Genomic DNA, 14,469 nt, shown 5'->3' with positions numbered 1-14,469 from the left:
GGGCACTGGGATGCAGGTATGTGGAGTAACTGTCCCCAGTGACAGTGTTACAGAAGTCAACATGGACTTGGCTGGACCCTGAAGCTGGTGGGGCCCAGACCTCAGTCCTCTCAACTGGGCTCAGTGGAGGGAAAGATGGGGCTGGGGCGTTCACCCTTTTCAAGGATCTCTGCTTGAATGGCCTGCTCTTTCTCCCCCATTATCCAACCCTTGCCAATTCTGTCTTTTACTGAACTCAGTCCAAATCACCAGGGAGTTTTAAAACAGCAGGAGTTCTGGGCCTCAATGCTGACTTACAGAATTGGGGGTGGGACTCAAGCTTTGCACTTTAATTTTTTATTTTTTGTGCTGGGGATTGAACCTGGGGCCCTCAACCACTGAGCCACCTCCCTAGCATGTTTTAATTTTTTATTTGGAGACAGGGCCTCACTAAGTTGCCTAGGGCTTTGTTAAGTTGTTGAGGCTGATTTTGAACTTTTGATCCACCTGCCTCAGCCTCCTGAGCCTCTGGGATTACAGGTGTATGCCACTGTGCTCAGTGGGCTCTGCACTTGAAAAATCAAACAAACAAACAAACAAACAAACAAAAAACCAGAAATGCTGTGCCAGGCCAGGCCTGGGAGCCACATGATGCAAATTCATTCACTGCCCTAGAAAGAGAGTAAGAAGGTCTGAGACTGGCCAGAGTTGACTGGCCTTTGCTAGAACCCAGCACAGGTGGAGTAGAGCAGTGTCATAACCGTGCCCTTCCCGTGGTGTCCTCAGGCTTCTGGGGCCAAGTATACAGAGGACATCCAGAGGTGACTGACTGAGTGAATGAACACAACAAGATCAAGGGGCAAGAGCTCTCTGGGCACCCAGGAAAGGTAGGGAGAGGGCTAGGCTAACTGAGGAGGGAGGAGCCCGAGCCAGGCCTCTGTCCTTCCCCAGCTTGGGAGCAAAGCAGAGGGGCTTTGAAATAGAAAATCCAGCTTGTCTAGACTGCTGTGAAGAGGTACTGATGCTGAAGTCACAGTCATTTCTCCCAAAGGGCAGAAGGTCTCAATTCCCCTGCCAAGGGATGGGGTGGGAGGCCACTGAAGCACTGGAAAGAGTTTTAGGTCCTGGGCCACCTGGTCAGTAGGCTTCCTGATTTGGAACAGTATCCAAATCAATTCCTCTCATCAGGTCTTGGTGACCCAGTCTGGTTTTATGACAAGCAACTGATTTCAGTTCTTGTTCTTCCTCTCTCCCAGGTAGTAGGAGGGGACGGCCTTGAGATGAAGCAGAGAGGATTCAACCTGCAATCATCTATTGTGGGCACTGTGTGTGAGGGTCCCATCCTCTGGACGGGACTTCTCCACAGCAAGCCAGGGCTTGGTCAGCTGGCAGTGGAAAGGATAGTTCTAACTATGATATCAAGAAGTCAGCCATGGGATAGGGCAAATAGAGAGGTTCTTCAGAGAAAGGGTGACCAGGTGCAGCCAAAGGACACTCCTGTTGGGTGGGATGTGTCTGGTGCTAGGAGGGCAAATTCCAAGCTAGGCAAGAGAGAAACATGACCAGAGCTCTGCATGTCTGTCTGTCCCTGGTTCTAAGTGCCATCGCCTCCCACTTACCCAGGAACTTACAATAGTCTCCTTCCCCTCCGCCAGCCATTTTCTTTAGCTTTAACATCCATAAGTGAATGGGGCAAGATGCCCCGACATGAGACCTGGCACAGAGTCAGTACTTAACGTCTGCTAACCGAGTGAATGGATGAGTGAGAATGAATGAAGGGGATGGATAAAGAAAACAATTTCTGGGGACTTCTAGCCTGGATATGGACAGGATAAAGTTCCAAGGATGTTCCTTGCCTGGCCCTTCATGGTGTGCTGGGGTCCCGCAGGGCCCAGGACTACCTTGTCTTGAATTACTCCCCCTCCCCAATTAAGTCCTCAAAGACAAAGGCATGGATTACAAGGAAGATGGTGGCATTTGGGCAGGGGAAGACACAACCTGGTAGATGCTTGGCCTTGCAGCTTCCTGCCTCACCCTCCACCAGCTTTGGTATTGGAGCCCTAGTGGCAGAGCTTCTCCTGTTTCCACCTCACCCCCATAGGTGTGGGGTCCCACTTTTCTGAAGTTGGGGAAAGGACAATGATTACAAACCAGACAGAGTAGAGTAGGGAATAGGAAGAGCTGACATTTATTGAGTTATCCGGAAGCCCACTGCTATACAAACTGGTTCATATAAGCATATATAGGATCACAACCTTTGTGGAGGGTCCATCATCTCATTTCTTTTTCTGATGTAGACATCGAATTCATCATGAAACCAAGAACCATGTCTATCTTGTTTAAAACTTGATCCACAGATTCCTAACCTATAACATGGTAAACAGGACAGCAGACATTCAAGGACCACTTTTTTTCTTGGTGCTAAGGATTGAACCCAGGGGCGCTTAACCACTGAGCCACACGCCCAGCCCCTTTTATTTTTTATTTAGAGACAGGGTCTTGCTAAGTTGCTTAGGGCCTCGTTAATTTTGCTGAGGCTGGCTTTGAACTTGGAATCCTTCTGCCTCAGCCTCCTGAGCTGCTGGGATTACAGGTGTGAACCACCGTGTCCAGCTTCAAGGACCACTTCTTAAATGAGTGAATGAATGAAAAAGCCCTCCAGGGCTGGGGCTGGGACTCAGGGGTAAAGCGCTTGCCTAGAATGTGTGAGACACTGGGTTTGATCCTCAGCACCACATAAAAATAAGCAAATAAAATAAAAGCATGCTGTCCATCTACAAATATATATTAAAAAAAAGAAGGAGGAGGGGAAGGGGGAAGGGAGGGAGGGAGGGAGGAAGGAAGGAAGGAAGGAAGGAAGGAAGGAAGGAAGGAAGGAAGGAAGGAAGAGCAAGCCCTCCAGGGGCTCTGTTTATAAGAGAAAGAACCATGTGAACACACGCAGATAGAAGATGTGGGTATACAAGTAGGAAGGAGAGAATCATGAAGTCTGATTGACGGGTGGACAGGAAAGCTTTGTGGAAGAAGAATGGCTGAAAAAAGAGGAGGATTTTATCACATGAACAGAGAGGATTTGAGGGACCCCAGGACAGAAGAAACTGCCTGGGCAAAGTGTGAAACGTTTGATGTGTCTAGAGATGTTCTGGCAGCATCAGAATGGCTGGGACACATGGCAGGGGACTGCAGTAAGTGAGGCTGGAGAGAAGGTGGGAGCCAGAGTGGGTGGGGCTGGGGTTGCGTCAAGCCAAGGATGGGAACTGTCTTCTGAGGACAATGCAGGTTTGCTATAGAGATTGAGAGAGTCAGATCTGAGTTCCAGGAAGATACTCAGGCAGCTCCAAGAAGGACGGATGGCAGGGCAGAGAGAGTTCAGGGTGGAGAGAGCAGGCTGGGAACCATAGGCAGGATCAGTGGTGCTCACGGGCTGCAGCGGGGAGCAGACATAGCGATGATTCAGAGGGACTGCGGATAGTTGAGCAGGGGCTTCTGGTCTGGATGGGCTGTATTCTGTTAGTTCAGGAAGACAGAGGCTCAGTGTATTCAAAAAGGCTAACAAAGTGCCAGCCACTGTCAACAACATCCCAGTGGGGAACAAAGCCCTGTCAGCCACAATGGGCCCAGTGCACTGTGGGCACTAGGGATGTTTGTGGACTGAGTAGGTCCACAATAGATTTGTGGGGTGAATGGGATCCAGGAGGTGAAGGAGACACAGCAGGTCCTGATAAGGTGGACTTTCTAGTCTGGAAGGAAGCAGGCCAAAGGAGGATGTGGCCGGCATCTAAAAATCCAAAAAGAGGTTTGGCCATTACTTTGCCAAGGGCTCTGCATGAGACTTCGAAGTGGAAAACTTAGTTGAGTTGAAATCTATCTATGAGGGCTGGACAAATTCCTGGCTGACAGGTCAGGCCAGCACAGGAGGGAAGAGGATTGGTGCTCCAGGGGCCCAGCCTGCACTTTTGAGTGACCGAGTACAGCTTTATGTTCACCCTCACTGAACATAGGTTCTGGTGACCGTGGGCAGTCAGCTCTCTGGCTGTAGAGAAGCTATTCCCAGGGAGGGATAGGGAGGGCTAGCCATCCATGGCCGGCACGGGCATGCCCCTCTCAGAAAGTGACACAGACTCTTGCCGTCCATCTCTGGGCCTGGTTTCCTCATCTCTCAAAGGGAAGGTAGATGTAAATCGTGGCTATGGTAACTTCTGGTTCTTGTTTTCTGCTATCAACTGAACTCTACAGTTGGCTCTGGGGTTTGGGATGCACATAGTGAGGGAAGGAGGGGGTTAAATGGAGAGGGCAGGGAGACAGAAAAGCCATTAGGATCAGGGTCTGGGACCTATAGGGACCTGGAACTTGGACTTAATCACTCTTGAGAGATTTACTGAGTACTTAGTAGGTGCCAGAGATCACTCTAGGGCCTGAGGATATAGCAATGAATGAAACGGACCCAGGGCCCCCCTCTGCAGACAAACATTGTGGTGGCTGCACCTGGGGGCTGGGGGGGGTTTCTAGCTTGTGGGTGCAGTTGAAGACTTCTCCAGGCAAAGAAGGTATGTAACCTCAGCGGGTCCCTGTGTGTGCCCTTTGCAGGTGTTCTCTGTGGCACCCCCGTTTGAGATGAATGGCCTCCCGCGAGCTGTGCCTCTGAGCTTGCCCTACCAGGACTTCAAGAGAGACCTCTCCGATTACCGAGAACGGGCACGGTTGCTCAACAGGGTCCGGAGGGTGGGCTTCTCGCACATGCTGCTCACCACCCCCCATGTCCCGCTGGCTCCTGTTCAGCCTCAGGCTAATGGGAAGCCGGAAAAGGAGGAGGAGGAGGAGGAAGATGAAGATGAGGAAGAAGAGGAGGAGGAGGAAGAAGAGGAGGAGGAGGAAGAGGACGAGGAGGAGGAAGAGGAGGAAGAAGAGGAGGCAGTGGCCCTGGAGGAGGTACTGGAGCCCCGCAGTGGCTCTAGCAGTGACGGGAGCGAGAGGAGCACCGACCGGAGCCAGGAGGGGGCCCCGTCCACACTACTAGCTGACGATCAGAAGGAGTCCAGGGGCCGGGCCTCCATGGCTGACGGGGACCTGGAACCTGAGGAGGGCTCCAAAACGCTGGTGCTCGTCTCCCCTGGCGACATGAAGAAGTCACCCGTCACTGCCGAACTGGCCCCCGACCCTGACCTGGGCACCCTGGCTGCCCTCACTCCTCAGCATGAGCGGCCCCAGCCCACTGGCAGCCAACTTGACGTGTCGGAGCCAGGTACCCTGTCCTCCGTCCTCAAGTCTGAGCCCAAGCCCCCGGGGCCTGGAGCAGGGCCAGGAATGGGGACTGGTTCCACAGGGACAGCGGGTGTGGCAGTGACTTCCTCACCCTTCACCAAAGTTGAGAGGACCTTTGTGCACATTGCGGAGAAAACCCACCTGAACGTCATGTCTTCCGGAGGACAAGCCTTGCGGCCTGAGGAGTTCAGCACTGGGGGCGAGCTGGGTCTGGAGGTGCCCTCTGAGGGGGGCATTATGGAAGAGGGGGCTCCAGTGCCCCTAGAGAATGGCATCGCCCTGTCAGGGCTGGATGGAGCTGAGACGGAGAGCTGTGCCCTGTCTGGACCTCCAGGAGAAACACCCTCAGAGGTGGCCACAGACTTACTGCCCAATGGCCCAGCCTTTACTGACGGGCCAGTCCTAGCATCATCCCCACCAGAGCCAGGCCTTGAGAAAATGGCCACCATCTCCCCCAGCCGCCAGGCCAGGCTAAGCCCTCGCCCCAGGAGCCGTATTCCTGTCCTGCTGTCTGAGGAGGACACAGGATCGGAACCCTCAGGCTCGCTGTCAGCCAAAGAGCGGTGGAACAAGAGGGTCCGGCCACAGCAGGACCTGGCACGGCTGGTAATGGAGAAGAGGCAGGGTCGCCTGCTGTTGCGGCTGGCCTCGGGGGCCTCATCCTCCTCCAGCGAGGAGCAGCGTCGTGCCTCTGAGACACTCTCAGGCACGGGCTCCGAGGAGGACACGCCTGCCTCAGAGCCCGCAGCAGCAGCAGCAGCAGCAGCAGCAGCCTTGCCTAGGAAGGTCGGGAGGGCAGCTGCCACCCGGAGCCGGATTCCCCGCCCCATCAGCATCCGCATGCCCACGCCTGCCGCAGCCCAGCAGCCCCCGGGCAGATCCCATGGTGCGGCCCCAGCATCTGACACAGCCATCACCAGCAGGTGAGAAACCCCTGCCAGCCCCAGGGTGGGCAGAGGGTGACCACAGAAGCCTCTACTAGAAGGGGCTTCCCCAGAGCCAAGGTTAACCTTGGGCTATGGAAGATTCAGGAGGGACCCTCAGCTTTACTTCCAGTCTACTATTTCCAGCTGAGTTCTGTCTCACTTTTGATTCAGGTCAGTGCTGTCCCTGGGCTCAAGGGAGTAGCTATGGTGAGCACATCTGGAGAGGATGCTAGGGAGGCCAGGCTTAGGAAAGGTTGATGGAGACCAGCAGGGTTCACACACATCTCTGGTGTGCCATTGGATCATTTGAAGCAAACGATAAAGCCCAGAGCTTTGTAACAGTTGGGAGAAAACACTATTTTATATTAATACAAACACAGTTTATTTCAGATTAGTATGAGCATTTTAAAGATGAAACTGGGCCCTCAAAGAAAGCCTGCAGCAGGCTCTTTGAGCCCAGCCTAGGGGTGTGAGACTCTGAGGGGTCCTGCCCAGGAAGGAGGGAGCACCAGGGCTCCGTTTACTGTTCTGTGTCTGGTCTCTTCAGTCTCATCTGGCTCTGGGGATGCAGGACTCAAGGGATGCAAGCCTCTAGGGACGGGTGCCACGAGCGTTCTGAAAATGTCTCTCCTTTTTTGTTTCTTTGCCCTCTTCTTTTCTGTTGCTTTCCTTCTGTCCTCTGATCCTCAAACAGGCTCCAGTTGCAGAAGCCCCCAGGGTCGGCCCCTGCTGCTGACCCCCGTCCCAGTTCGAAACAGCTCCCAGGTCGTGGTCCTGGCCCAAGGCGAGCCCAAGCCACCAAGCCCCCCGCGCCCAGCAGTCCTGGCCTCCCCACCTCGGCCCCACGCCATCCCAGCGCGTCCCCACGGAGCCAGTCCCTGTCCCGCAAAGAGAGCCCCTCCCCCTCTCACCATGCCCGGTCTGGGCCTCCCCCACCCCGGGGTGTCCTCCAGGGCCGAGCCCAGCCTGACGGCACCCCTACCCACGGGGGAGCCAAGAAAGGACCCAGAGGGAAACTCCAGAGTCAACGCGCAACAACCAAAGGCCGGGCGGGGGTCGCGGAGGGCCGGGCCGGGACCAGATAATGACGCCCGCGGCTCTCTTCGGCCCCCCAACCCTCACCCCGGCCCCCCCGCCCGCAGCTGGCCACACTGGAACAGCTTCCAGCACAGCCTTACGCGCCCCATGCGCGCCACCCGCGGCCCCAGCTTCCCGCCTGCATCTGCGAGGACGTGCGCGAGCACACGTCGCACCCTTCTGGCCCTGCCAGGCCAGGGGAGAGGAGTAGCTGTTTCTCCTTTCTCTCTCCGCGTCCTCCCCTCCTCCTGCTGCCCCTCTGCCCGGGCAGGCTCACGACGACCCCTCCGCCCGGGAAGGCTCAGCCATCCCCCACTCACACACTAGGCCCTGGCTGCTCTCCATGCTCCCCAGGGGCCTCTGCTTACCCTTCCTGCAGCATCTTCCCTCCTTCCCTCTTCCAGTCAATGCTCCCTCCCTCCACGAAACAGCCTCAAATTCCAGAAGTGGAGACTCCAGCCTCCTCCACTGTCTCCTGTGGTGGCCAGGGAAGGCCTCTCAGCTGTCAGCCCCATGGGGTTGGGAAGGTGGGACCCTGGGGCCATGGGTATACTCAGGTGTGAGGGGACTGCTCTGACCTGCCTCAAAGTCAGCTCAATCCTGGGCAGTGGGCAGTGGGCAGTGGGCAGGTGATTCTTGCAAGGGGAGGGGGTTCTTTGTACATTTGGAGTGCAGAGACCCCTATCCTCCTAAACTTGGGTGGGGCCATGGGGACATAGTGGGAGGAGTGTGGGCTGCTTTCTGGGCAAGTGTTTCCCAGTGGAAATTTAGAGAAAGATTTTTAAAAGGTTTCACTCTCTCTCCCCCTGTTCCCCTGATCTAGTACTGCTCAGGACCCCTTCCCATCAGGAATTCCTTCCTGCCCTCTATTTTCAATCCTGCCTATTGCAGTTTCAGCCAGCTCCCATCTCTCCTGAGTTCCATGCAGGTGGAGAATGGCTATTTATCACCTTCTCTGCTCTGGCCCTCTGGAGATTCAAGGTCTGGGTTCTGGTTGGGTCACTCCCTGTGGGGAGTAGGCTGAGTCAGACATCATCTCCCCCAAGGGCAGAGGGAGCAGGAACTGGTCGACTGACAGTTGGTCCCTGGAGGCAGAACGTCCCTTTTAACTTTCCAATTGTGTACTTGTGTGTTGGGTCTCTAGCTCATGCCCACTCCTCCCAGTTCACCCTTCATCCTGTCCCATCTTGTCCTAAACCCAGTCCATGCAGTGCCACTGCTCCATGGAGCATGGATGTGGGGCCTCCTCCTGGGTTCTGGCTCCAGCATAGCTCATCCCACCTCATCATGAGCCTCAGCTGCCTACCTGTGGGGCAAGCAGCCCACTGGCTGCTGAAGAGACAGTCAACCCTGCCCATCTGGGACAGGGCCCCGGCAGGGCTCCTCCATCCTCAGCACCTATAGACTCTGTCCCCTGGCCTGGCCTCTCTGTCCTTCCCTGAGCCATAGAGAGCAAGCCAAGACATTAGGGGGAAGAGGAAAAGAGGCTTCAGCCTGCCCCAGAGGTCTGGCCATATCCAGCCACCATCACCCAGAAGGACACCTGAGAAGAAGCTGGCCCAGGAGCAGACTGGCGGTGCCAGTTGAACTCCCTCAAGGAGAGTCAGCAGGCTCAGGCAGCTGCTTCCATGCCAAGGGGGCACTTTCTCTGCAGACCAGCCCAGGGGAGGACACCACAGTGGACAGTTTTTGAGGTCCATCCCATGCTGATGCAGAAGCTTCCAGAACACTCAGGAAAACCTCTTCAGACACAGCCCTTCTTGTCAACCTGAGGCCCTCCCAAGGCCCTCTACCACCCTCTGGGTCCAGCAGAGGGGGTGGAAGAGGGGCCACTCCTTCCCACCTAGAGCTTCTCTGAATGACAATCAGCTCCTGCCAGATGGGAACCAGGGCATGACCCCTGGTGCCCAGGCCCTGGACCTGCTCCTTGCTACCAACCGAACTGTGAATGTAGGGCCCCCAGCCTCACCTCTGCCCTAGGATCAACAACACCCTGGATTGGAGTTGGGAGAAAGAGGGTGTTGAGAGAGCCCCAGGTCCATCCCACCCCCAGCTTCTCCCAGCACCAGAGCTGGCTGACACAAAACCCAGTCTGCCCTAGACCTCAGGCCTGGCCTCTGAGTCACTGAATGTTACCAGGTAAGGTAGGAGGAGGGAAAGAGCCAGTGTGGGGGGTGGGTGTGTGGCTAGGGGACTGAGTCTGCTTCTCTCCCTATGAAAGATCCAGGGAGATCCACACCTCCCAGTGCCCCCACCCTCAGCTGCTGCCTCTTTCTCCCTGAACATCCATCCCCTGCATCAGGCCCTCCAGGTCTTGAGTTCCTCCTCTATAAGAGTGTTACACTACGACCGCCACCATCCCCCACTTCCCCGGCACCTCCCCATCACAACCGCCTATGTCACTGGCTCTGATGTGGGGTGTACTCACCTCAGAACACACCTCCCCTCCCCAGTCAATCTATGTGCAAAGGGGGCACAGGAGAAGGGCCTTGCCCCAAGTACATGGGCTTCCTCCTCCCCAACTCCTTGAGGGGCCTGGCTTGCTCCAGGAAACAGCCCTGTGAGGGTTGGGGGGAGGGACAGGGAGTTGCCCACCCTCTACTGTGGGAAGCCACTGAAGAATGTTTACATGCCAAACAGAATGTAACACCTCTCCCCCACCCCTCCCCAGTCACTGCATGGCCTCTGCCTATCCCAACCCATCTACCCCCACCCCAACACCCTGGAAGCCGCTGTCGTGATTAGATCGGGTCTCGGAAGGGAAGTAGCCATTACACCATTAAAAAGCCTGTGGACCTTTCTGTTGGCTTGGACTCTTCTTCCCTTTGGGCAGAGGGAGATCAAAACCCAACCCCTGGGAGTGGGGATGGGCAGGAAAAAAGAGGACAGGTTGGTGGGTAAATGGGCAGGGACTGTCCTAGAAGCTGACACTGTGTCTACAGAGGAGGATGGAAGCTCAGGATGGATACAGGTCATACAGGTGGGAGACTGTCCTGTTAGCCTCCTGACAGCAAAGCTTGGACTTTCTCAGCCCCTTGGTTACCTCTGCTGAGGGTCAGAGACTAAATCTCAGCTTTGTGCAAGAGGGAGGGAGGAAGAAAGAATTTTCATTGCCCTAAATGTAACAAACAAAAAGGAGAGTGTTGGGAAAACCACAAAGTACAGCAGCTCACAAGCAAGGTTATTATAGCAAAACTTGTCAAAATCACAAATGAACATAGCCTTTGACACAGTGTCTCCACTTCTAGAAATTTACCCTAGGGATGTACTTGTACACACACCAATTATGTGTGTCCAAAGTTATTCACTGAAGCTCTTTGTATTGCACCACAGAGCCTCACCTGTAATTCCAAAACCTCCAAAGTTCTGAAAACTGGGAATTTTTTCATTAGATTGGTACAAACTCACTTGATATCAAAACAGGACAGGATGGTTTATAATCTTTATTAATTCCACTTATCATACATGTTTTCAGTGGAAATATGAATGTTTTTGATTATGGGGCACTGCTCTAGATTCTATTAGGGTATTTCATAATATAGGGAATATGCACTGAATTACCTTTTCTTTCTTTTTAAAAAATTACCTTTCTGTCTCTGATTTGGATAAGAGACTGTGGACCTATAAAGTAACTGTTCCGCAGCAACCTAAATGTTCATTAATTGGGACTGGACAACAGAGCATGGCCCATGCATGTGATGGGGACCCCAATCATGGGGTACTATGAGACTGTAAAATGGAAGAGGCAGCTCTTTATATACACTTATGGGCCAGTTTCCATGACAACAGGATATGGTACAATTCTTTGGGTGGAATAGAGCATGAGATGAATCAGCAGTCTCTGGTCACCTCAGGAAGAGAGGACCCAGGTAGGGAGGAAGCTGTACTGTTGGATGTGCTACCTTTTGCATTTTGAATGCTAAGTTCACTTAGGAGTGGAACTTTCACCTAGTGAATGCATAAACGATTTCTGTCCCAAGCCCAGGCTCTGTGTAGCACTGGGATGGCAGTGAGGGGGAAGGCTCAGGCTCCAAAGCCCTACTGTCTCTGAGGAGGCCACCATGGTGTTCTGGGACCGCCTTTTTCCAACACAGTCACTAGTGGGGTCTAGGGTCTTCAGTGGGCCCCCCGTGCTTTCACTTTCCTTGTTTAAAATGTCAAAATCAGGAATACTCGTAGTAAAGGCCAGAAGCATATAAAATAAAATATCAAGACCCCATCCATGAATGCGACTCTTGTGAACAGCTTGGTGTATATCATTATAGATCTTTTTTTATGTTTATAATAACTCTTCTCTCTGTCTATCCATATATGTAAACATTTCTTATAAATAAAAGGAAGCATATTATACCTACTATTCTGAAATGTGATTTTATGCCTAACAAAGTCTTGAAATACAGGGCGCCCCTCCCCTTTTATCTTTTTTTTTTTTTTTGGTACTGGTGATTGAATCCAGTGGGTATTTTACCACTGAATCACATCCCCATCCCTTTTTATTTTTTTATTTTGAGATAAGGTCTTGCTAAGTTAGGTCCTCACAAGTTGCTGAGGCTGGCCTCAAACTGGCAATTTTCCTGCCTCAGCCTCCCAAATTGCTGGGATTGTAGGCATGGGCCACAGCGTCTAGTTATCCCAACTTTTTAAAGTGAACTTATTGAAATATAACTTACATACCATTCGATTCACCAGTTAAGATTACTATTTAATGTTTTTTAGTATATTCATAGAGTTATACAACCAATTTTAGAGCTTTTCCAGGGCTAGGGGATGTGGTTCAATGGTATAGCATTTTCCTTGCATGCCTAAGGTCCTGGGGTCAATCCCTGGTATTTCAAAAAGACTGGGAAAAGAACTTAAGCAAAGGAGCACAGGTGACCAATAACATTTCCATCACCCCAAATAGAAACTCTACCCATTAGTAGTCATCTCCTTTTCCCAGAAACCTCTATAATGCTAAGCAATCACTAATCTGCAGTTTATTTTCTTGCAGTACTGGGAATCAAACCCAGGACATCATGCATGTCAGGCGCACTGTAACACTGAATCACATCATAGTCCCACTAACCTACTTTTTATCAATTGATTTGCCTATTTTAGATATTTCATATAAATGAAATTTTTTTAATGCATGATCCTTTTGCAACTGCCTTCTTTTAAGTGCACTTGCTTCACATGTATGAGGCACTGGGTTTGATCATCAGCACTATATAAAAATAAATAAACAAAAGTATTGTGTCTTCTAAAACTAAAAAAGAAAATGTATTTTGTTCTTTTTTTTTTTCTTGGTACTAGGGATTGAACCCAGGGGCATTCAACAACTAAACCATATCCCCAGTCCTTTTAATATTTCATTTAGAGAGAGGGTCTTGCTGAGTTGCTTAGGGCTTTGATAAGTGCTGAGGCTGGTTTTGAACTTGAGATCCTCCTGCCTCAGCCTCCTAAGCTACTGGATTTACAGGAATGTGCCCATACTTGGCCAGGCAATTTTATTCTATTTTAAAATTTCTTTGATTATTACTGAGATTGGATTAATCAATGAATGCCATGGACTCTTTGTTTATTATTTATTAGTCAGTTATTCATTCATTCACCCACTTAGTCAACTAATCTTGTAGACTATTGCTGAGACCCACGTACACCAGAAGCTATGCCAGACACTGAGCACTGAGACAAAGCTCAGCATGTTCTCCAGAAGTGGATAGAATTGACCACTTTACACGTGGTAAGTGCTTTGATACCGAAGGTCAGGGAGGAACTCCCAGCCTAAACTTGGAGCATCGAAGAAGAACCCCAATGTATGTTCTAGGACTGAATTTTGAAGGCCACACAGGAGTTGGACACCTGAAGAGGAGAAAACAATGCCTAGCAGAGGGAGCAGCATGGGCAAAGTGAGTCTGTGTGTAGCTAAGTGTGGTGGGTCACAGGTGGGAAGCAGGAAGTGAAGGATGAATAGGACCAGACCTGGCCTGCACGGGCCATACCAAGAAAAACAGCATTCAAGGGGATAGGAACTGTCCATCCATCCCCCTCCCCAAGAAACCTGAGACCTCCCAGCCACTGTTCACTTTTAAGGCCCAGCTTGGCTGTCAGGGACTGCCCAATGCTCCACAGTGAAGACCTGCCCAGCCCTGGGCACATCTTCTCCCCACTCTCCCCCAGAAAGACATTTCTGCTCTGTCCTGTCATCAAAGATAGTCTGAAGGCAGGCACCCAGAGAAGTTAACAGCATGGGCAAGTTCACACACTCAGTGTCTTCATGGGGGCCACAAGACCAGGGACATTGGGAAAAGTTTTTGTTAGTAGAGAAGGGCCCCTGGAGAGGAGACACAATCGTGGGAATGTGGAGAGAAAGGAGCAAAAGTATAAAGGCTTTAAGTGTAGGAAGCAAACGCAAACAGATTTCATTGTTTCTCCCAGGAACTTATTCTTCCCCAAAGCCTACTACTTATTACAAGTCTAGAGGTAATTTCAACTAAAGAATTATTTTTCCAAGGCTTCTTTTCATTCAGTTAGGTATATGTGAAGGTCTCTAACTTGGCATCTGAATTCAGAGTTGGATTCCCAGTTTGAGGGAGTGGAGGAACAGTCAAAAATCCAATCAAACCAGCTCTTAACTGTTTTTTTGTTTGTTTGTTTTGGTTTTTGGTACCAGTGATTGAACGCAGGGATATTTGACCACTGATCCATATCCCCAGCCCCATTTTTTGTATTTTAGACAGGGTCTTACCGAGTTGCTCAGCACGTTGTTTTTGCTGACTCTGGCTTTGAACTCACAATCCTCCTGTCTCAGCCTCCTGAGCTGCTGGGATTACAGGCACGCGCCACCTTGCCCAGCTTCTTGACTGGTTTTTCAGAGTTGATCTGTCCTCTCATACTCAGTCTATGACATCAGAGAGTGGCCAGCCACATGAGGTGGAGTCAGGGAATGGGATAAAGCCAGTGGTGCAATTATTGCTAAATTGTTTTCTGTAGAAAGGGGCTACACATTTATATGTGTATCCTAGAAGCCAATATAAGGAGAGAGAGGTGACCACTGTATGATTGTCAGCTATTTCTGATATTAAAGGAGGAGATAAAGTCCCACTGTGTACATTAAGGCACACAGCCAATGCCCAAGATTAGCCTCATTAACTTCTGTGTAAGAACCTTAGATTATTCCACTGTGGAGCCACTGGATGGGCCATCGAGATGAGGTGGCCAAAAACCTTAACTTCTCAGGAGTTGC

At 51.6% G+C, this 14,469-nt stretch overlaps 1 protein-coding gene across 4 annotated transcripts in view; it reads left to right on the top strand.

Moving 5' to 3' along the window:
* Positions 1-10,045, top strand: part of Ttbk1 (tau tubulin kinase 1) — a 42,365-nt gene extending 32,320 nt beyond the window's left edge. For all 4 annotated transcript variants that reach the window (XM_078019984.1, XM_078019985.1, XM_078019986.1 and 1 more), the window contains 2 exons: positions 4,567-6,164; positions 6,862-10,045. In XM_078019984.1, coding sequence (XP_077876110.1) covers positions 4,567-6,164; positions 6,862-7,252 — 1,989 coding nt within the window. In that variant the 3' untranslated portion in view covers positions 7,253-10,045. The remainder of the gene's footprint in view (positions 1-4,566; positions 6,165-6,861) is intronic.
* Positions 10,046-14,469: the final 4,424 nt, after the last annotated feature.

The sequence above is a fragment of the Ictidomys tridecemlineatus genome, chromosome 8, assembly GCF_052094955.1.
Source record: "Ictidomys tridecemlineatus isolate mIctTri1 chromosome 8, mIctTri1.hap1, whole genome shotgun sequence".
In the NCBI taxonomy this organism is placed as follows: domain Eukaryota; kingdom Metazoa; phylum Chordata; class Mammalia; order Rodentia; family Sciuridae; genus Ictidomys; species Ictidomys tridecemlineatus.
Note: the sequence above shows the minus strand (reverse complement) of the source record. Positions and strands in the feature narration are given on the sequence as shown.